Source organism: Motacilla alba, chromosome 7 (assembly GCF_015832195.1).
Source record: "Motacilla alba alba isolate MOTALB_02 chromosome 7, Motacilla_alba_V1.0_pri, whole genome shotgun sequence".
Taxonomy (NCBI): domain Eukaryota; kingdom Metazoa; phylum Chordata; class Aves; order Passeriformes; family Motacillidae; genus Motacilla; species Motacilla alba.
In genome coordinates this window covers 5,874,845-5,897,919 of record NC_052022.1, presented here as the reverse complement: position 1 = coordinate 5,897,919, position 23,075 = coordinate 5,874,845, and the positions used below count along the sequence as shown (strand labels likewise).

Here is a 23,075-nt window from a genome sequence, read left to right as displayed (position 1 = left end):
AAGGCCTTTTAGATTATCCGTTGCACCTTTTGTCAATATGTCATTGTACTCTGGATACTTTCTAGGGTATTACTTGGTTTTATCTTGTAGCAATATTCTTCCCATGTGAATTTTCCACTTTCAGGATGGTAAATGATCTTGAATCGTGTTGAAATCAATGAGTCATAAAGGTGGCGACTGCTTTGTCAATGGAAAGTATTTTCTTCAATACTTTTTTCTTCTAAAACATTGTATTTGTTCTACCTTTTTTGGCTGCATTTCCCTTTTGCTTTTAAACACTTCTGTGGTCTTTTGTAATTTCAGATGCTCCCACAATTCTTTTATGTGTGTTTTTCAGCTGAATTACCTATTTTGCATCTTGATTATGGTGCTATTTAACACTGCTACACAAAGGTAAATTTTAATGTTTCATCTAATGGTCAGAAATGAAGCTGTCAGAAATACAATGCCTCAAGGTTGCTTTGAGGTTTTGTCTCTCTATTGGATTCAAGAATTGCATAGTAACTGAAGTAAATCTTCCTTATTATTCTCACTTTTTCTATTGAGAGAAGTAAATTCAAAATGGTTTTCCCTGTGGTTGAAGACTATTTTTTTGGCTTATATGTTTTGTTCTTTGTCCCTAAGTAACATCCAAGTGACTTAAATATCAAGCTTTAAAGTCATTTAACATAACAGTTTGAAGCTTGCTAGTTAAAAACAACAACAAAAAAGCCAAAAATAACAAGGAAAAAAAAACCCAACAAAAACCCACAAGGAAATTAGGTTGACTTGCATTTTACTTAAGAGATTTCATATTTGTTCCAGGCACAATAGCCTGTTCAGTCAGACTTCATCACTTGATTGCTCAAAGACCCAGCTAAACAATCTGGGAACTGAAATCCTGTCATCTCTGTTACATATTCAGTGATGGAATAACACCACTTCCTGTGGTGTCTCGACTTTGTATTCATCTGACTTGGAAATGTAATTAATTGACTTCAATTGAATTCATCAAAGCATTCTTAAAAAGAGTTAATATGCGAGTGGTGCTACAAGTCCCTGAAATAATTACCTCAAATCTATTTCGTTAGCTCTCTGTCGGCGGATGGCTGTCGCAGCCCCCGTTGTGGATTGGAGTGGCCTCCTTGCTTGCCTCAGCTGTTGGCATTTCTAGCAGCTAATTCCAAGAGGTCTGAAATTAGTTAATTATAGGAGGTTGCGTGTGTAGGGAGTGAGAACAGCTGTCTCCATTTCAGCGAGCGTTTTCCTCATGGATCGATGGCGATGTGCCGCGCTCGGGACCTGCGACAATTGAGTTATTGTTGCCTGGAATCCGCGGGGGAGCGGGACACCCGCAACTGACCGGATTAAAAGTGTCACCAAGCGATACAGAGAGCTCTCAGCTCTGCTGGGACTCTCCTTGTTGATGCACGTTGGAGTTGTTACAGTTTGGAAATGCCAACTGGAAGGGAAATTGGGGACGCCTGTAGATGCTGGAAGTCGCTGTGTGGATTACGAAAGTCTCCATTACAACTGGTGCCTGAACACAGAACAGGCAAGGTTCTGGAGGTCATCTGGTCCTTTCTTTTCAAGCAGGATTCCCCAGAACATGTTCCTCAGAACTGTCTCCTCAGACAGCTTTTGGATATCTCCAGAGGAAACTCCCCAATCTCTTTGGGTTTGGCACGTAAGTTTGGCGGAGGAGCTGCAGTGTGAAGGCTGAACTGAAGATTGAGGCTTGCAGAGTTGTCTTTCTAGCCCAAGAGATAATTTATTCAAATCAAGCATGAGGATTATGCTGGTCAAGGCTTTTTGGAAGAACATGCACTGCTCCTTATGCATAGTTGTGACCTGGATGTTTTAGTATGCCTTTGTCAAAAAAAGTGGGTAACTGCTGTATTTTTTTATATTCACTGTTTTATTTTTAATAATCTTTGTTAACAATCACTTTTTTAGGTGATTTAAGTAATGATTCTGTGTGGAGGCAGGCAAGGTTTCAGGACCTGGATGCATCTGAAAAAGAAAATTTATGCAAATGCATTTTCATTTCAAAAGACTGCTCGTGTTATTGTAAATGGCTTGTTAAATTGTTACAAAACATCCACACTGGCATGAACAATGTAATGGTTCATTGCTCTGTTAAAAATAGTCAAATACGGTTGCTGCCTTTGCATTTACCTTATTTTAAGGTTGTATGTTTGCTTATGAATAGCCAGTTAAGAATAATGCAGCCAGCTATTTATAGTGCAGGATGCATTATACAAGCTGCTTGATAAATTAAACAGCTGAAAGGGCCCTGTAATGGGTTACAGCCTCTGTGCTGTACAATTATGATGCATATGAAAGCCTGGATCAATGAACAGCTCTTAAATTCCATCCCAAAGAGGGTCTAATAGTGTATATTAATGTGTGATATGTTAGCAGCTCTTAGACTGGAACTTAGTTTCATAACCTTGCAGCTTTATTTTATTTTATACCCTTTTCTTCCAGAACAAACTTCCTGTGCTTTGTCAGTTCTGTGATTGTCTGAAGCAAAGGCTGGGTGCATCCTTTGTGTATGTTTTTGTCCCTCACTTTTTATGTTAGCTTTAAATAGTGACAAGTGGTCATGATGAAAAAATAACTTTGGCTAAAAGAAATATTTTAAAATGCCGTAGTCAATAGTGCCAGAAATTCCCCCACAGAACCAAGATGACTGTTATAATTTCTAAATGGTCCTTTGAGAAAAACTTTGATTTATTCCTGCCTTAACATTTTATGGACCTCTCATTGCTTCAGAATATTTTGTTTCTGTAGTGGTTTATATGATCTCGCCTGTAGATCCATGGCTCTAGCTCAACTTTTTCATACTATATGGAAAAGAATAATGGAAATGGTGAGATTTAATACTATAAAGTAGGCTGGAACAGTACAGTTATACCCATAAAGAAACCTACTGTCTGTGTATGGCATCCTACTGCTGTAGGCTCTTGATGTGCCACCCCATTATTATTTTCATCGAAATTAATTCTGTTCCTGTCACCAGTTCCAAAGGATGCATATGCCAGAATTACCAACCCCATTACTTACAGTCATCAACAAAGAATCTGAACAAGCAACATAGTCTGGAAAACTTATCAGCCAAACTGATTTGCGCCTGATCTTGGAGGTACATAGAGGTCTCCAGGCCTCTGTCCTTCCACCTCCATGCACCACAGCTACCTCCATTTCTTAGGACTTGTTTCCTCTCCTGTTATTTATGGCCAGTGGTCACCCATAATCATTGTCCTTCTTTGATCCATAAATCTTTATTCCTAGTCTGGGTGGTGTCAAAAGTGGGTTTCAGTTTCGCAGAGTAGCGAACATTTGCTGTTACACCCATTTCTATCCCGTGGTTACGGGATAGAATCCCAAATTCTCCCAACTATGGAAACCAGTGGAGGGATTTATAACCACAGGCATAAAATAAGTGTCATGAGCATAAAGAGATGATCTCAGAAATACAAGTCAAACTCCCACTCCTGAACACATCTGTTGTTGGCACCTGCCTTTCCTTATGCTTCCACTGTGGAAATGCTGGCTGATGCTGAGCACAAACCAGTTGCAGTAGCCTTACTGAAGGTAATGGCTGACTTAATGTAAAAAAATAATTTAAAAAGCTTCATCTGTCATCAGTGAAAGCACTAGTTACTAACAGAGCAGTAGAAAGTGAAATAATGTCTTTGGAAGTGTAGCATCCACTCAGCGGGAAGAGACGAGTTGTAAATGAAGATACTCAGTAAAGCATTGCTGAATCACAGTGGGCTTTATTTATTTAAAACCCCAGAAAGTGTAGGTTCATACATGCTTGTGATTAGAAACTTGGATCCCTAGGGCAGACCCAGCCTTGATCCATTTATCTTCACTGTTTTGTATGGAAGATTACTTGAGCAGTCAAATTAGTTTTGTCATTTTCTTCATTTGTGGGAATACTCAGAATCAACCTGTTATCCTGCTTAGATCTTAATCCCATGGTAATTTCTTACTTTAGGTACTCAAGAAATAGTTCTTTCTTTTTCTGCCTTTTCTCTAAATTGATGGCTGCCATTTCTGTCCGCCTCCTAAACCTGTGATTTGCCATTGATGGTGATTGGTTTTGCTCTCAGTATTTTCTAAGATCCACATTCAAGACTAGACATGCCCCTTGGCATTGCTTGTTAGTACCCTCAGCATCTCTCCACTGGCAACAATCCCTCTTCTTTACTTTCACTGTTCATATCCCCTAATGACATCGAGTCTGCCAATCCATTCCCCAACCTTTGCAATGCCATAAATATTTGATTTTTTTTTTTCCAGCCTGGGTTTTTGGAAGGGTTCTGCAGGAACTGTGCACCCAAGCCCATTGAGATTTCAGGGTAGCTGGATACTCAGCTCCCTCTTGCTCCTTTGAAAATTCCAGCTTTCATCTTTTTCTTTGCAAGTCATTCCCTCCTGCTGCTTACTCAGTTCCATATATATTTGGCTCAGTTTTTTACATGGTTAACTTGAAAGACCAAGGACAGAAAATCAATTATAAAACTAAATTGACTTCTCAATTGACGTTAAGAGAAATTCAACAAATAATATTACAGGATATTAGTTACAGTTTGCCGACTTCGAGTTTTTGCATGTTTCCCGTGTCCTCAGCTTGATTAAATGACTGCTTTTCCTACAGAGATTCCTTATTATTCAAAACTAGTAAAAGTCGGGGGCTTGTTGCATCAGCTCTGGCTTCTGAGCACCATGGCTCATCACAGTGAGAATTCTGGCTTCAGAGCATCAGTAAACCAGTTGTTTGTTTGGATCCTGGCAAACACCAGATAGATTTTGACCTGTTAGACTGGTCTGCTGCCTACCAGGAGGATATCTGAGAGGGAAAATGGTCCTGCCAGCCAGGAAAGCTCTGAGGCTCTGTGACAGCACTGGGCTGCAGCAATGTCCTATAATCGAGCACAACGGGGGCTGTGCTAGACAGGGAAAAATACTATTTTATTAAAAGAATTTACTTATCTACAAATGAGGCATATTTTCTGTCTGCAGGTTCTTATTTTAAAGGGAGCAAAAGCTGGTGTTTCTGAGCTGGCACAGACAGCTTCTGTCACAGCATCCATTGATTTTTTTTTTCCCCTTGGTAACATAATTCAGAGAAACATTAATTAGGAGTAGCTGCTGAGATACATGCTTTGATTTTTTTCCTTAGTCATTTTGCTTTATTGGCAAATCATTTAAGTTATTAGTGTTAGTTGTGAGAATGAACAATCAGATTAGTTGTGAAAAAGGCAGTAAACTATTGGTAAACACTTAGCATAGGTTTAATTTTCAGATAATTAGAAACAATTGGGTATTTTAGCTGACCAAGGGTATTCAAATAAGATTACCATTTAAAATGATTTGACAAGGTGTGTGTCAGCAATAAAAATGTAATGGATTTTCCTTCATGTAGTGTAAACATAAGGAAATAGGCCCTGACAATGTATTTTAAGACCAGACCAGACTTTTTTTCCAATTTGTTCTGATATTTATTCTGTTCAGTTTTGCTGTCATCTGTGCAGCTAATCCAGTTTACAGCAGCCTGAGATCCAGATTTATGCTGCAAGGCCATTACATTTCTCTTTAATATTCACAATACAGGAATTATCCACACTTCCACCCATGCAGTGTTCAGTGTTAGCAGGCTGTTTGTTGCATGGTAATAAGCCCGTGGTTTTGAACTGTTAGGGTTTTTTTTGTTTTTTAATTATAGTACTCCATAGAAAAATCTTGTTTAAAATCCCCAAGCGTTTATGAAAATGTGGTTCTACGTGCATTGTTTTGGGGTCTTTTGTTTTGTTTTCTGTGCTGTTCCTGAGCACTCCTAATGAGAAACTGTTGGAAATTAAATGGGTCATCTTGTTCAATAAATGGTGGTGAATACTTTTAATAAGGGATTTATTTCCATTGGGTTTTCTGTGACCACTTCCACTCACCTATTCCCATTACTGGATTGTGGGAAAATAACCCTGTGCTGCAGTGCTATGAGAGTGAGGATCAAGGTCTGCTAAAAACAAACAGTTTTCATGCCTGTGATGCACAAATAGAAATGAAAACCTGCTTCAGTTGGTTCATATTCCTGTGAAAATGTAAACAAGCAAATCCTGATTTATAGGCAGCTGGACATCAGTGTTTGGTATCACATACTCTGAAAAGTCACCTCGTCTTGTCAGCATCATAACTGATATGCAATTACAAATGTCCTTCTTTGAAATGAGTGCTTTGCTGTACTGAGATATACTTAAAAATGCATTAATTGTGACAAAAATCTTGTCCTGTTACTCAGTACTGTGACATTTTACTGGAGGTCTTGGAAGGAGGTGCAAAGCAGTGCACAGCAAAGTGGTGCAGTCTTTATCCCATTTTCCCCAAGGATCCTTACCAAAAAACATGGAAAAAATAGTATAGGAGGGCTAAAATAGCCAAATCAGGGTGGATAAAAGATGACTTTTAGTAATACTGGATTCTTAACTTTGAACCACATTTCTTTTCTTGCATGTGCTTTTATGTATTGTTAGAACAGGAGTGGAATTGCATCCTACCTCCACATGGCCGTGGATGTGTGTGAACAGCCCTGGTCTGTGGTGTCTCTGTGATTTCCTGGGGTCAGTGATGTCTGTGTGATTTACTGGGGTCTCTGTACTGTCCATCCCTTCTCTGTCCAGGTGTGTGACCCCAATATTATGCAAACCCGAACCCGACAAGTGCTGAGATCTCCTGTCAGTTCAAAGCCCTGCCCTGAAGATTCACAAATGAAGCCATGTATTCTTAATCAAAACTGCTTCCAATACCAATACAACCTAACAGGTAGGTACAAATTTTCAATATACCCTTATTATGTGTTTTTAGTTATGTTTCTTGTGGTGTTGGTTAAAGCCTTGACATCGTTGGTTTCAATAAAGTTAATTACACGCCTACTTTTTTACACATTAGTGGACAAATACACAATTTCTGTATTTAAGAAGTTGTTGCAAGTACATTGGAAATAAAGCATGCTAAATGGAATTTTCAATGGGTTATCAACATAATTAATTACAAAATTCCAATTAACAGAGTGTCATCTGCGTGGTTCTGGTGAAGCCAATAATACCAACAGAAATCTGCTTTGAAGGCAATATGAGTTATATGGGTGGGCATAGAATATTCAGAGCAAAATGCATTATTTAGGACCTTAGAAGCAATTGGTTCTGTTGCAAACAAATGAACAAAACAAAACCGAAAAATTCCTTTTGTTTTGACCAGCTGAAATAAATGAGAAAGGCATACAGAGGAGAGATCTAAGAGGAGTTTGGGGGCTGGTGGGAAGGGAGAACAAAGCAAGATAAAATATATGAATATAAACTCAGCCTGTTTGTAATAAAAGCCCTAGAAACACAGGCAGCAGGATGATGCCTTTTTTATCATCACATTTCAGAAATGCAGAACATTTATGTGTTCATGTTTATCAGAGGTGGAAGACACAAAGTAATAGGTTTTCTTCTCATCCTTCTTATTTATTGGTGGTGTATGGAAATTTTAGTGGCTTCTGTTATGGTTTTTGTTTATTTTAAATGGTGTTTTAAAGCTTATTTCAGTTTAGTTGTATTCCGACCAACATAATTTCAGACACGTAATAAGATATTAATTTCCTTCCACTAGAAATACTGCTTTTATTTCATGACTATTAGAGTTTGGTTTTAAATAATGGATAGCTTTGCCTGGAGACAAAAACAGGTTAAACCAGAGTTCCCCTTCAGAAACTTCCCCAGCTGCTTTATCAAAGTGGAATTTTACTTCAGACAATAGAGTCTTGTACCTGTGCCAACTGGATTGAACTGATAGCCTTTATCAGTGTTCAGCATGTGCACTCTGATGTAGCAGTGTCGTCATGGGATACGGTGTTGGACTGTGATGAGAGCGTGTCTCCTCTGAGGCTTGCCTGGCTTTGAGAGCTACTTTCTTTTGTGGGGGGCTGTTCTTGGCTGTGGGATGCCCTGACAGGGGGAAGTGCTGCTGTAGGTGAAGGTAACACCTGTCTTCAGGGCTTCAGAGCCAGGCTGGATGGGGCTTTGAGCTGCCTGGTCTAGGGGAAGGTGTCCCTGCCACGGCAGGGGGTTGGAACTACACAATCTTTAGGGTCCCTTGCAAGCCATTCTGTGATTGTGTGATTCTGCTGAGTAAAGCTGAGCTGCAGCAGTGCACCCTTTGCTTTGTGTCTGCAGGCTGGAGCGGGTGCCAGCTGGGTGCCAATGCCACCTGCGGTCACGGCGAGCGCCGCCGCCTCCTGAGCTGCCGGCGCAGCGACGGGGCCACGGTCAGCATGCAGCTGTGCCAGCGGGTGAGCAGGCTGGGACACACCCCGAGGTCCCTGGGAGTCCAGATGGATGGGGGACCTCCTGATCCACGCTAAGTCATTCCCCATAAACAGCGGAAAGGTTTTGTATGGTGCTGAGAGCGCCCAGCTGGGGGCTTTGGGAAGCAGAGGGGTGTCAGTGGGTGGTGTCACTCCTTGACTCCAACACACCGGGCATGGCTACCAACCCTGCATCCCAAAGCTGGGGACCAGGGAGGGGATTGTGTCCTGCTGTTGGAAATCTAAGGTCCTCGTTTTGGAATGAGACCCAAACACTGAGGGATGCTTAGATGTGAAACTCTTCAGCACTGAAGAGCATTGCACCCTCGGGAAAGCTCCCTGTAAACACCACTGGTGTTCTGCTGGTGCCCTGCAGAGTTGCTGCCAGCTCTTGTTTGGGGGCTTGGCTGTGGCAGGAGGTGGCTGGGGCCTGGGGAAGCTGATGCCTGTGTTTCCCTGTCACAGCTGCACCTGGAGAAGCCCGTGCCCACGAGCAGCCGGTGCGTGGTGGGGTGTGCCGTGGACTGCCAGCTCTCCCCGTGGTCAGCCTGGTCACAGTGCTCCCACACGTGTGGCGCCGGCGGTGAGTCCCTACCTGCCCTCCTGCCCCCATAGCTCAGCAAGGCAGTACAGACAGCACCCACAGGCCCAGGGGGCTCAGGCAGTCACTGAGTAGGGGTGCAGAGCTCAGGGAGAGCCTCGAGCCACACCTGAATCCTTCAGAGGTGGCTTTGGACTCTCTCGAGGTCCTGAGGTGGTGGGTTTTTAGAGCAAAGAAGGTTATTTTCAAAGTACTCTAAAGTGAAAAATGTGACTTAGGGAAAAAGTAGCCATATGTCTGGAGGATTATTTATTAATTAATTCAAACTTGCAGAATCCAGTCACAGCAAGTACTGACCCCAGAGATGGGGAGTATGTAAAGCTAGCAAAGAGCCTGGGAGTGTTAAAAGATTCTGAAGAGATTAATAAATAAATAACAAATTCTCTGGTGAAGTAATTTTTAGGAACATAATTGCATCCTATTGAAGAAAACACACAAAGACTATTTTGCATCATTTAGTGTATGCCTCTATCTCCATCTTCCATCCACAGGCCCCTTAACACTTGCATGACCCCAGTACCTTCAGCAAGACTTTCTATAGCCAGTAGTGCTCACCAGCATACAAAAAGTGAAAGGATTAGGACCTTTTTCAACTTACGTGATTTAAAATACCCTTTGAGTATTGACTTGAGGAAATGCATTGAAGGTTTTATTCTCAATAAGCTTGGGAATTTATTTCCCAGGCTTCTGATGTGCATTAGATGTACAGCTAATGGTCTTTAAGATTCAAAAGCCATAATGTATATTTGAATCAAATTCACTTAAGGTCAAAAAGAAAAAAGCTCTTAACTTCCATAAAATGATTCCTTCAGATGGATTCCAGAGATCAAAGCGTGTTACAGAAAAAGCTTAATATTTGGATTAGTGCTGTTCTTTCTTTGCTGAGCTTTTAGCCCGTTTGTGAAGTAGTGCTTTCTTAACAGAAATGAATAATTCATGGACAGTGTTTTAACAACAACACACTGGGAGTACTATTAATTCCAAATTTTTTTTTTCTTTAAAATCCATTTTGGAGTGTTAATGCTTGTGTTGCTGAATAAACTTTATTTAATTTTTTGAGTGTTCTATCACTTACTAAGTTAAACAGAGTACAGTGCAAAAGCAGGTTGTAATGTTTTTCTGGCTTTTGGCATGCTCAAGGAGCAACTCACCCTATATAGTACCTGAAGGTTTTTTCATCTTGAGCTCTTATATTGCATAGTTTGCAAAAGGAGGTACTCGAGTGAAGACGTGTCTTGTATTCAGCCCCTGATCCGGAAATGCTTGTGCAAATTCCAAAGACTGGTTAAAGGTGTGCCAATGAGTTCAAGGAGTTACTTCATGTCCTAAATCAGAGGAAAGCTGGAGACATTTGTGCCTTCTGAAAGAGACTTTCCAGTGAGTGTCCTGGCTTTGGGTGCCAAACCTCATGGAGGCTGCTTGAACCACACAGTCAAGCCCAAGCTCACCCAGTTTATGGATCATCCCTGATCCTCAAAGATCATAACCCTGCTGTACTGCTGGTGAGAGCTGTCTTGTACATGCCACTGTACTACTGCTGTTGTTTCACTTGGATTTAAAACCTGGAGATACTCTTCTGTGAACCTACAGCAGCTAAGCAGCTGGGAAAACTGTCTTACAAACTGTGTCATGAAGAAGCCACGTTTTGCTCGGTCCTTCTCTACCACTTGAACAACTTTGCAGGGACCCAAGAATCTTCTGAACCTCATGCCAAAGCAGGAGCATCAGTGAAATGGAAGTGCTTTGCATCCAGGTTATTCGGAGCACATTTTATTTTCCTGCAGCCTCAGTCCTGATCTGATTTTTGCTGTATCAATTCAGGAGCATGGAGCTACTTTGGACCAAACATCCCTGATGGAGGGACCTTGGCATCAGTCCTGTGTCAGTGGCCCTTGTGTGGTTCCAACAGCACAAACAGTGTCACTTCAGCTGCTTCACCGAGTGCCAGTGGGTTGTAAATACTCCTGGATGATAACAATGACAGAGAAGATTTTACTTGTGCACTCATCTACGGGTGGTGCTTCAGAGGAACACAGCAAGGGTTTCCAGCCAGAAGGGTCATGGACTGTGACACCTTTGAAGTCACCCTGGGTATCTCATGGGCATTCGTGGGAGGAGGATAAAGCCTCAAATTAGATAGGAAAAAACAAAGGATGACAATAAACGAGCTGTGGGAATTGGCTGCAGTAAACACTCATAACTGCTTCCCTTTGCCAGTAAGTAATTGCCCAGTGTTTGGTACAGCTAAAATGCAGGGCTTAGGTGCTTGGTGTGCAGAAATAACTCACAGCAAGTGGAGTGCAGCATTACTGGGTCAGCTCACAACAATATTTTGTGTTTCTGGCTTTTTTTTGGAGAGTGTGCAGAAGCGCCATAAAAGACTTCAAAGAGAAACATAATTTAAATAGAATTCAGGTCAAAATTTAGTGCTGCTGGATGTGTGTTCTCACCTGTTTTTTTACTCAAGGATTGTTGCTAACATTTTTATTCTGTTCTTTTCCAGTAACAGTTTGATGTGATATATTTTAATGGGCGGCACCTTTTCTCAGGTGTTATTTTATGGAATAATGCATTTAAACATGAAGTGGTGCTGCTGTGCATGTGGTGCTGGCATCTAACACAGTTGTGGTGCACAGCAGCCAAAGGCGAATATATTGATTTTTATGAATGATGATGAATAAAGCAGATCTCTCTTTCCTGCCTGTGCTGAGCCTGTGGAGATGTGTAACTGATGTTTGCCTGTTGCAGCTGCAGTTCTGGGCAGCATCTGCTCAGGATGCTGGATAGGGCTTTAGGCTGACACTGGATTATAAATAAGGTTCCTTATATCAGTTGCTGTACTGCTATGAAAAGATGTATGGAACTGCTTTAATGGATGATGCTTCCCTGGCCTGAACCAAAGTTACTGGAAAGATGTTTGGTAAGGATAATTCCCAGCAAATCAAATTTCCTTTAAGGCAAATGAATACATGAGGATGCTGAATCTCTCTACATAAAGATTTTCCAGTCCCACATGGCTTCTCTCAAGGTCTCCAACAGGACTGCTAAACTGTAAAACCACCTACAGCTGTGCTGTGCCACTTTATCAGATAAATTACAGGATTCACCATGTTGCTGTTCCTTACTCAGTCCTCAGATCCCCAGGGACCATAGCAGGCTGCAGAGATGTGAATCCCAACACCAGAGTGACCTGTGGGATTGAAGTGAAGGGGCACAAGGATGCACACAATGGAAAATTTTGGTTGTTGTATTCTTCCCTGTATCATCACCAATTTGGGAAAATATTTTTGGTGCCTTCTGAAGAAGAACTCCTTGTCATGCTTTCTCCCCTGCTGCTCAAACTTGGCAAGCTCCAGACTGACACAGGGAGATGTTGCTGGGGATGCCCCAGTGCTGCTGGAGGGCCTGGCAGTGGGAAGAGGATGAAAAGCCCTATTTACCACCTGCCCCACTTGCTTGTGACTGGACCTAATCTGACCTCCAGGGTTTATTTAAGTAACTTGATCCCTGCTCTGATCTTGTGGTTCCTTCATAGAGCTGTGTTTTATGTGCTTTGCTCAAACTCACTGAACTGCTTAAAACATGTTGGTCACTGGGACTGGGATTAACTGTAGCAGGAATTTGAATCTTCTTGCTTTCAGCCATGACACATCACTTTGTGGAGATAAAATGCAATTAATGGCAAGAATTTTTGGGGGTAAAAGAAATCTTACTCTTCTGATTTGAAAATACAATCCTGTATTCCTGAGATGCAATTCTTGCTGCTGACACAAACCAGAATTTTAAGTGACCAGCATTAACAAGATTGGGCTCTTTTGTTTTTTCCCTTTCCAAACTAATTTGATGATATGAAGGAATGTTTATTTTCAATTTCAGCATACTTTCTGTCCTAATGTTTGTATCACATAACATTGCAGAGCAGAGGAATCAGAGATGTGGCCAATTCATTGGAAAATTAGAGAAAAAGTCAAAGGAAAAATTAAAGAAATAACTGGGATTGCTTCAACTCTTCTAGAGTTTGAACTGGAAACAAATTAATTTCAGATGCAGTGAGATGCTGTTCTGCATAGGCAGCAAAAGATAAGCTATTTAAAGAGTAAAAAAAATGATTTTTTTCTGCTACTTGAGTGGTAATCAAGCACTTAGATAATGTTTTTGGAGTAAAAAAAAAAAAATAGAGCCTTAAGAAACTCACTGCAATCATTGTGCACACGAAGGTTTCAATGAAATTTCTTTCTTCAGTTTTTCATTCACAGTGTTAAAAGAAAGTGATAGACTGAGTCAAGCCTGACCAGTGGGACTGTAGTGAGTTTCAGTTCTTTGGATAAGCAACTGTAGGAAACCAAAATGGAAAGAAAAGTTGTTAATTCCTCTTTCTGTTCAATGATCTTCCCATTTACATATTGCTAGAAACATGTTAAACAGAGTGTACAAAAGGAAATTAGTTAGTTAATTATAGCTTGATGAATGCTTCAGGTTTTCAAGTCCCTCCTAATGAAATTGGATCTTTTAACCTTAGGAGACCTCCTTTTCCTTAGCTCCATGCAGGGAGCTGGTGCCTGGCAGGGTGCCCCAGAGCCCTGCAGCCACAGGCTTCCCACTGTTTCCCAAAGAGCCTTTTCCATTGCTCACCAACGCTCAGCATTCAGCACTAAGACTCATTTGGCAAATTAGATCTCTGCCTGAAGAGAAGGGAACAGCTAATTTTGGCCAGTTGGGCTGGGGAGAGCTGTTGTGAGGTTCATCCAACAGCAGGCTGGGAGATTCCTCTTCCCTTGCTCTGGTCTCTCAGTGAACAAGAGGGCCTTTCCCTTTCCCGCTTTTCCTGTCCTCTCCTCTCCCATCCTTCTCCTCCTCCTCTTTCTCCTTTCCTTTTTCCTTTCCTCCTTCCTTTCCTCTCAGCTGGTAGGATTTTTTCCACCTCCTCAGTATCTGATTGTGTGATGGCTGAATGCACAGTCATGTGGGTAACAGCTTTTATCCTCACTTCTGTTACAAACTCCCCAGGCCTGGGGGATTAAAACTGGAAAAGGAAGAAGTCTTAAAAATTTGTTTTAATGGGTTCAAAAACAGAATTCAGTGGGTCAGAGCAAGGGAATAAAAGTAAGAGAGCTTGCTGAGGTATCCATCAGTGCCTTTTTCCAGGTGTGTCTGCTTTTAATTTTTGTTTGCTAAAATGTTTTGCTCTGCAGATAGTCATGATGACAGATATGAGATGTGCCTTACACCTGCAGTGTTCTTAATTAAAAATCATGTGCATAAATAGCTGGGAGAAGGATCTGGCTGGGTATTGCAGCCTCCCTGTTTTGCAGGGTGTTTGCTCCCCCTCCAGACTCCCCTCTGCTCACAAAAGCAGCTGAAGGGCAGTGATCCAAAAGGGAGAGCTCCACCACAACACCTTATCTCTTCCTTTGCACTGGGTTAGCAATTACCACTTGCCTCTGCCTTGTTGTATTTGTCTGCCCTTACTGCCCAGACCTTTCAGTTTTTAACTCAAATCCACATGTATTGAAAGACAGGGCAAGAATTTTATCCCCAGCACAATCTTCTGCATCCCACTGCATAAGGGCTTTTTCTTTTCCACTTTTCTTTTTAATTGGAGATGGAATTCTAATTGAAACATTTTGAGTGAAAACATTCCTGGACATAAATGGACAGCAAAGGAGGCAGAAATGGAATTGCTGTAAGTTTAATGAATATATTCAGTTTTATTAGTTCAAAAGTAGTACCATAATTGCTTTTTCCATTCAGTGGCTGAAGAAGTTTTCACCAATAATAAATAGGTTTTTTAATGGAAATGGTAGAAGTGGTTATGGACGGTAATAGCCACTACAGTGTTTGCAGTTTTCAAATTAGGTCCACATAATTGCTCATAAAAAGAAAATTTCATTTGTTAAAAAATCTCTGGAAACATATTGAATGTAGTGTAATGGTAGAAATGCTGCTGCCATAGGAATTATTTTCCTGTCATATTTAATAATCAGAATCTAGTCAAGTATTTAAATGTGTTGCATAAACAAATACTATATTTGGAAGACATACCAAACCATGTTTAAAAAGTGTGCTTGAAAATATCAGCGACTGCATTTCTTAGACTTAGCAATCACATCCCTATTATCCAAACAGTCTTCCCAATTAATTGCCTTTTTAACAGATTTTAGCGCTGGGAAATGAACTAGGAATGCTGATAAATTACAAAACCTGTCTTTCTTTCCTTCTTTCTTTCTCTCTGGCTGTGTCTCTGCTGGGCTGCGTGCTGTCTGTCCTAGGCCAGATGGTGCGTGGGCGCTCCGTGGTGCTGCGGGCAGCGGGCGAGGGCAGAGCCTGCCCGGAGCAGCTCACCCAGCACAGGAGCTGCCCAGTGAAGCCCTGCTACAGCTGGCTGCTGGGGCCCTGGTCTCCCTGCACGGTCCAGGTAGGACTTTCTCCAGAGCTTCCCCCTGCCCGGGGTCAATCCATAATCACTTTGTGGGATTAATTGCTGGTCGTGGGCTCGAGGTGTCTCTGTGGCTGGTGGAGGACTGCAGGGAAGAGGGGAAGTTCAGGAGTTGTGAACCCCTGCCCCTCATCCTCCAACCATCAGCAGCCATTCATAAGAGGTGCTATGGGTTGCAGTACTGCGAGCTCATGGAATTACTGTAGGGGATTTATGGAGTGAATGTGTTTGACTGGGCATAGTCATGGTGACCTATAATTTAATTACATAAAATATCTCTAGCAAAAAAAATAGATACACTAGATATCAAGACAGCTTAGCCTTTTTTTATTTCTTTTTTTTTTTTTTTTTGAAGGACTGTACAGCAGGTCTTCCCCCCCAGGTCTCTGGTACAATAGTGTGAGTTACTGTGTGAAGGGCTGGTTTCTATTTTCTCCTTACCCTGGATATCTTTTTAATGATCTAAAAATGTCTGGATTCAGTTCCCATGTGCTGTCCCTATGTCTGCCACCTTTCCTCAGCACTGGGGTCATCATTTTTTCACTGGCAATGACTTCCATCAAGCTTGAATTGACTTTTTCTTCCCCTCCATGCTTTTTCTTCTCTCCTTATCTGTTGGATCACATTTCCAATATTAAAACATATTAGTTGGTAACCCAGTTTAAGCAGAGGTGAATCTTTCACAGTGAGGTTTATCAGCCTGCTTAAATCTGGCTCTGGTGAGATGGAGGCAGGAGAAGTGTGGTGGAAACGAGCCCTGTCTGGTCCCAGGGGACAAGACCTGTGCCAGATCTGTGGCTGCTTCTCTACATTATATTGTGTAGGAGATTGAAGCCAATAATGCACATAAAGGCACACATCCCTTGTGATTTCTGCTCTGCCAGTGCCTTGAATACCCACATGGTTTCTCAGTGTGGTGGAGGGATGTGTCATGAATATGTGAGTGGCACAATAATTACCCAGAATTTTCTCAGGTTTTCACAAATAAAATCTGGATTGGGACAGTCCAAGATAAGAGAAACAGAAGTATATTTATATTTTCTCTAATCAATGACTCATTGCAACTACTGATGTGAATGTGGTCCTTATATGTGCTGTACTCAGCATGTGGAAAACGTATAAAACATATATATAACATAAATAGAACAAAATGATAGCATCAGCTCATATTTTGTCTAGCTAACATAAGCAGATTCTGTTAAGCATCAGGGAAGAGACTTTCAACCATAGGAGCTAACACAGCTGATAAAAAAATTAGTAGGGAAGCTGAATTAAGGCCGTGGCTTACTCCAGATAAATAACACATTGTGCAGATTAAAGTGTGCCCATCCCAAACCCAGCTAAATTTCAGCTCAGAGCGAGTAATCACAGCGTTCTGTAACCCAGATACCATCCCTGCATTCAGTGAGTTAGAGCCTGCTTCTCTCCTTCAATTACCACAGAGCAGTTTCTCTCCCCTTTGCTTTGTTTTGGAGAGAAGCCATTCTATTCATGTTCACTTCTCTTTAATGAGGTGCTTAGGAATTAAATGTAGTTCATAAATACAGGGTGATTTATTCCTGTGCTTTACCCAAAAAGAAGCTTAAGCCTGCGTTCTAAAGAAAGCTTTCAGAATTCCTGTTTTCAAGGATGCTTTGTGAAATGAGGTAAAGCATCCTGTGGTAAAGCCATAATGCATGGTGTGAAAGCGTCTTCCTGTAATAATAGAAATGGGACAATTAATTATAAGGCTAAAATATTTTTTTTCCTTGTATTATAACTGAGACTGCAATTCCTAGTTGTAGGAGGACTATTTTATGCTAAATTGACTTCATGTGAATAATTAGAGGTGTCTTTGTGGTTAGGATTAGAGCCTGCTAAGTGTTCTGTGTTGCTGATTGTCACAGTATGGAAACCTGTGTGTAATTGCACACATCCCAGGCACAGCTGTGGCAGCATGGGGCATTTCCCCTGCATTCAGGGAGGTGCAGAACTTAGGAACTGGTCAGTACATCCAATTTTAAAGGGTTACAGGACACTAATAATTTTCCTCCTAGAGTTGAAGTGGTTTACTCTGATTAGCTCAAAAAAAGAGAAAAAAAAATTAGCAGTGTCTGACACTGTTCATTATTTTTTCCATTAAGGGAGTATAAGTGGAATAGCCAGGCATTTTCAAACACGAGCTGGCTGACATTCCTAAAAAGACTAAGAGCCTCTCCTTTCTAATGGTTTTAAAAGCACTCCCTTAAATGTGATCATGCAACACTCCCTCATTAGAGAGACTTCTACGTGATTAAATGCTCATCAACCTGTGAAAGCATTGCCCAGTCAACTCTTTACCTAAAATAATTGCGAACACATGAACCCCAGTAAAAGCCAAAAAGGGAAAACTTTTCTTCAAGGCACATCCGGGTGAAGCATCTCGCTAGGGCTGTTACCTCCTGCCTTGTCAGGTTGTTCTATGTGGGAAGCATCAGATGTGATGTGAGAGAAGGCTCGTGGAGATGCTGCCTTACATTAGTGTGTTACTGAGCTCCAGAGATTCCTGACTGTCCAACACAGGAGGTGTAAACCTTCTCCTCATTTTCCCATCAGGGTGAGAGGTGGAGGTTCCATGCAGATGCCAGTGGAAGGGCACATGCATCCTGTTTTTAGGAAACCCATCATGGATTCTGCATCCTCAGTAGGGTCATCATAGGAGTTTTTGCAGACAAATGGCAGGAATCCCTTGTGGAAGTCAAATTCCCACACATTTCCAGCAAGGAGATCATGACACAAGAGGCAAATCCTGGTCCTAGGCAAACCTCAGAGGATCACACCTTCCAAAGAAGAGTATTTACAACAAAGAATTGATCCCCTGAGCTTTGAATATGGTTTCCTTGGCAGCTCTCCTCTGATTAGCAGCTATTCCCTGCATCCTCAGTGTGCTGTTGCTGGCACAAACTTCCTCTGGTTCCACACCTATTGATTAGATCTTCAAATGTATAATTCTGGGGACATGAATAATTTTGAGGATGATAAGGAAGTTAATGCAGTGCTCCTGCATTGCTTAAGACCTTTTCAGATATACCAAAAAGCATCTCCTGCTCTAAGTGGCAGGGTGACATTTTAAGAGTGTTCAGTTGATTGTAAAAAACCCATTGCTAGTCCAGAAAGAAAAAAAGTGAGTGGGAGCCACTGTTAAAAAGCAAATCTTTCTCTTTGGGATTGTTTTGAGAATTCATAGGTTTGGGTTTTGGGTTTTTTTTTATTGTAGACAATAGAAAATATGAATGAAGCTCCAATATAGAGTGATAGAAAATGGAGAGTGTTGCCTGTGGCCTTTTATAGTGGAAACTGTTGTACTGAAAAAATTTATTGTTTTGACCTATTTATTTCTCAGTATTCCAATTATTATATATATATTGATATGTATATAAATAATTATATATTTATGTCTATATATTATATATTTATATATATATGTCTGTAGAAGAAGTATATTTTTGAAAACTCTTCTTGTCTTCTCCAGTCATTTAGTCATTCTTTGAGTCACTTCAAACTGGAGATATTGCAGTTTCATTAGTGCCCATTTCCCCCAAGAATATTCTCCCTTCATCTTCTGTTCCCACCAGCCATTTGTAAGCACTCTAACCCAGTGGACAGCTGCATGAGTTTTTCACACACCATTAATCTCAGACCACAACAGAAGTTTCAGCAGTGAAACAGTAATTTAGCACAGTGAGTTACACACTGACTAAAGTGAAACGCTGTGTTAAAAACCTGGAATCTGGCTGCATACAGTAAATCTACACTAATACTTCTTTAAGATGCTTTAGATTAGCACTGCTCTAAATCCAGCTATTTATGCTGTTTTTATTGTGGATCTGCAGCAGAAGGGAGGGAGAGAATGCAATAGCTGCCAGGTGTGTGCAGGAGAGGCGTTCTTGAGATTCCTGCTAGCAAACCTGCTGCTGGATGAATGCACTCAGTAGGAGCCATTCTGTTCTGCAGATGAAGTCCATTATTTTAAAAGAATCCACTGCCAAGAAATCCAAAGGAGCATTTCCCTTGGTTATATAAAGGCAATGTTTCTTCCTTCTTCTTGAGTTTTGTTTACTGAATTTTTCTAAAGTGCTGTTTCCACGAGGCTTCAGGCGCACGTTCATAAGGCATCATGCAGACATGAGGCACCTCAACAGCATCACAGCTCTTCATCTGATGGGAATAAAACAATTCCACTCTCTAGAAATAGCCTCAGTGCTTCATCTCTCAGAGCATCCTCAGCCCTTGATCATAACTTTAGCCAAGGAATATTGATTTTCCACTAAAGGATGTCCTCTTCAGTAGTTTGGTGTATGCCCGGGTATTTCAGGACTGGGATGGATGAGCATGGAGTGGCCCAGACGGAGCCTCCTTTTTCTTGTTCAGATGGGGTTTAGTGGTGACAGGAGCTGGCTGACGTGGGTTGGTGTTTTGGTAGAGTGTGTGACATGAATTGGTGATCTCTTCTCCAGATCGGGTCACTCCCTATAGGACATGACACAGACAGCCCACAGTACAATAAGGATTTTTGCTGTTGCAGGGTTTAAATCGTGTGAGTGCTCTTCTTGGGCTGTATCATCAAAGGAGGGTAGAAGAAATGTCTGTTCCTTATGGAAAAGCCCTGCCCCTGGCTTCTTAAGAGAAGCCCAAAATGTCTGTGCTCATCTAATTTGGCACTAATTAAGAATCGGTAAATTCGTTAATTTGGGTAAAATGCATGAAGGGCAGACCTCAAAGATGGTATCAATCCTTTATGGATGTATTCTCTTCCATACCTTTGATAATGACACACTTTCATGCATGGCCCTGCCCCTGCCTCCAAGCTTCTGTGGAGAGGTGTACAAAGGAGATCTCCATCTGTCTTCTTGTAACTGGGGATACTGTTGCAGACCAAATTTGTATCTTTGAAGACTTTTCGTGTAGAATCAACTGTGTTTCTCCTGTCATTGATGTGTGCCTCTGTTCCCTTTCACCATCCCACAGGGTGGCCAGTGTGGAGATGGATTGCAAGTCCGCAACCTCACGTGTGTAGTGCATGATGCATCAGTTTCTGCTACATCCAAACCAGTAGAAAATGCATTATGTGGAGAGCTACCATCGAAAGAAAGTGTGCTGCAGTTACCCTGCTCTGTGCCTTGCCCAGGTAAAGGCTTTGGAAGGTCACAGTGAATTTTCTGCCTGTGGTAGCTGTCTGAGGTGGACATGCTCCCATAGTTGTGAGTACTGTTGGGCCTTGTAGCACAAATTTGTGCTTCAGCAGATCAGGTAAATGCTCAGTCTGCTGTTTCTAGACCATCTAAGAAAGTCTTCCTTTGTTTTTTTAAGAAAATGAGATACTTCATGAAGCAGAAAATCCAAATATTGTTTACTACAGAGAGACATCCTAGGGATATTAAAGCTGTTGTATGCTTAGGTTAGCTTTATCCTTATCCTTATCTTTCAAGGCTAATTCTTTTTGAAAACCTGATTTCTTGTTTCAATGTGCAGGTGACTGCCACCTGACAGAGTGGTCAGAGTGGAGCTCCTGTGAGCTCACCTGCATCAGTGGCAGGAGCTTTGAGACCACCGGGCGCCAGTCTCGATCCAGGGCCTTCATCGTGCAGGCTGCAGAGAACCGGGAGAGCTGCTCGGGACAGGAGATGGAGACACGGCCCTGCTCAGGTAGCTGGGCCGCAGCTCTGCTCCCTGCCCATCAGGAGTTTGTCCTGGGCTGGTGGCAAGGTGAGGAGTAACTGGTGTTGGTGTTGCAGGAGGGAAGTGTTACGACTACCTGTGGCAGACCAGCCTTTGGCGGGACAACGTGCGCACGGTGTGGTGTCAGCGCTCGGATGGAATGAATGTCACAGGTATGTCCCCAAGTGGCCTCGCACACTTGAGAGTGAAATGTCTCCACAGAGGCTTTTCTGCTTCTGCATCTGTTGCTCAGAGGGAGCTGGGCATCCTTCTCCGCTCTTCCAGAATTTCAGTTTGGATTTTTGTGTGTAGGAAGGACAGGTGGGAGCTCACTGGCCTTGCTGTCAGCTCAGCATCACACGTGTACTGCACAGGAGTATTTGGGCTAATTGCCCGTACTGTCTGGCCGGTCATGGGAAGAAATGTGTGCACACGTACTAAAGGGCTGCCTGGGCTGGCTTGCACAGCCCTCAGTTCAACCTTCCTGTGGCTGTGAAGAGCAGAAGAGAGCATCACACGCCTGGTAGAGACCCCATCTTCTGTACCTCCTCTTCTTTTCAAAACACAGGAGTCTCAAATCACTCAAACTATGAGATTCCTGCTGTTGCCGTGACCTACAAATGCTGCCTGTGAAAGATGAAAAGGGGAATTCATGGTCAGAACTTTGACGTTCCATGAGATTGACAAAGGCAGTAGGGCTGCATATCCATGGGATCTCTTTCAATATGCACAGGGCGAATGAGGAGAGAGTAGAAATGAAAACGCAGATGTTCATGTCTAGTTCTATTTATAATGACTAGTTAGGATAAGAACAAAAGTCTTGTGTGCAAAGGTTGCCAAGTATTTAAGAACTCATTAACATGTTTTTATTCCTATAGAAGCACAGGCTTTCCCAAGTGAGGATGGGCACGGGCGTTATGTGGATTATGTCTTTTTATGTAAATAAGCCATTAATGAGGACACAGAAGATCTGCATCTCATTCTGGATTCTGTCCCCAACTTCTATGTGGCCAATGGCAAATTGCTTAAATCTGTATATCTCTGTTCTCCATTAACAAGATGGGTATGATAATAATTCCCTGCCTTGTTAAGGCAAATTAATTAATGTGATGCCTACAGATATTATGTTAATGTGCTTAATAGACTAGTATTTAACTATATAAAATAAGCAGGCAAGCACTTCTTACACTGTGGTGATCTAAGGCAAAAACATTTTGAAACCTGCCCTTGAAGGCACTCGGTGTTTTCTTTTGCAGGAGGGTGTCCCGTTCGGACAAAACCTGCCGAAGTCCGGCGCTGCAGCCCGCCGTGCAGAAAGCCCTTCTCCTACTGCACACAGGTAACTGCTCGCTGCAGAACAGGGCTGGGAAATTAACTCTGCAAGATTTAATCAGATGGCATCTTAGATTGCATTCCAGGACTTGGAAAATAGTTTAGTTTGCCCGTGGTACCACCTCGAGGATGTTGTGGGAATTTCATCCTGAAAGAAAACCATGAACCCGCACAAAAGATGTGGTGTTGCAAGTTTAGGTTTGCTCAGTGGCAGGGTTTTGGTTTTAATTTTAAAATTAAACCTCTTGGCTTAATTGAGTGCTCTTGTACTTTTCTTTAGAATTGAGTGCTCTTGTATTTTCTTTAGAAAAGGGACTGTTTAAAACATCTGTAAAAGAGGAGATAAAGGAACGTCAATCACCTGTTCAGATCAAGAGTATCAGACCCTCAGACAGACATTGTAGATACAAGGCAATTATCAAAGGAAAACAATATTAAAGAGCCATTTTAAAATAGAAATCCAGAAAACTGAGTATCTATTTAGCAAACCACAGACTTCTAAAAAGCCTCTTCAAGAAACTGCTTAGTCTGATCCAGGGTAATGGATATTTGGTCATAAGAAAGCTTCCTTTTAGATAGCCTTGTGAAATACTGGAGTGGAAATATGTGAGGAGGGTTTGGGTCTGTAGGAGGATTGGTTTTGGTTTGTCTGTTCTATTGCCCAGCAGGGCCAGTGGGAAAATTGTTCCTTG

At 41.8% G+C, this 23,075-nt stretch overlaps 1 protein-coding gene across 6 annotated transcripts in view; it reads left to right on the top strand.

Moving 5' to 3' along the window:
• The window catches only part of THSD7B (thrombospondin type 1 domain containing 7B), a 298,971-nt gene that overhangs the window by 267,992 nt on the left and 7,904 nt on the right, over positions 1–23,075 (top strand). For all 6 annotated transcript variants that reach the window (XM_038142161.1, XM_038142157.1, XM_038142156.1 and 3 more), the window contains 8 exons: positions 6,672–6,813; positions 8,208–8,323; positions 8,804–8,921; positions 15,209–15,354; positions 20,362–20,521; positions 20,866–21,039; positions 21,129–21,224; positions 22,308–22,390. In XM_038142161.1, the coding sequence (XP_037998089.1) occupies positions 6,672–6,813; positions 8,208–8,323; positions 8,804–8,921; positions 15,209–15,354; positions 20,362–20,521; positions 20,866–21,039; positions 21,129–21,224; positions 22,308–22,390 (1,035 nt within the window). The remainder of the gene's footprint in view (positions 1–6,671; positions 6,814–8,207; positions 8,324–8,803; positions 8,922–15,208; positions 15,355–20,361; positions 20,522–20,865; positions 21,040–21,128; positions 21,225–22,307; positions 22,391–23,075) is intronic.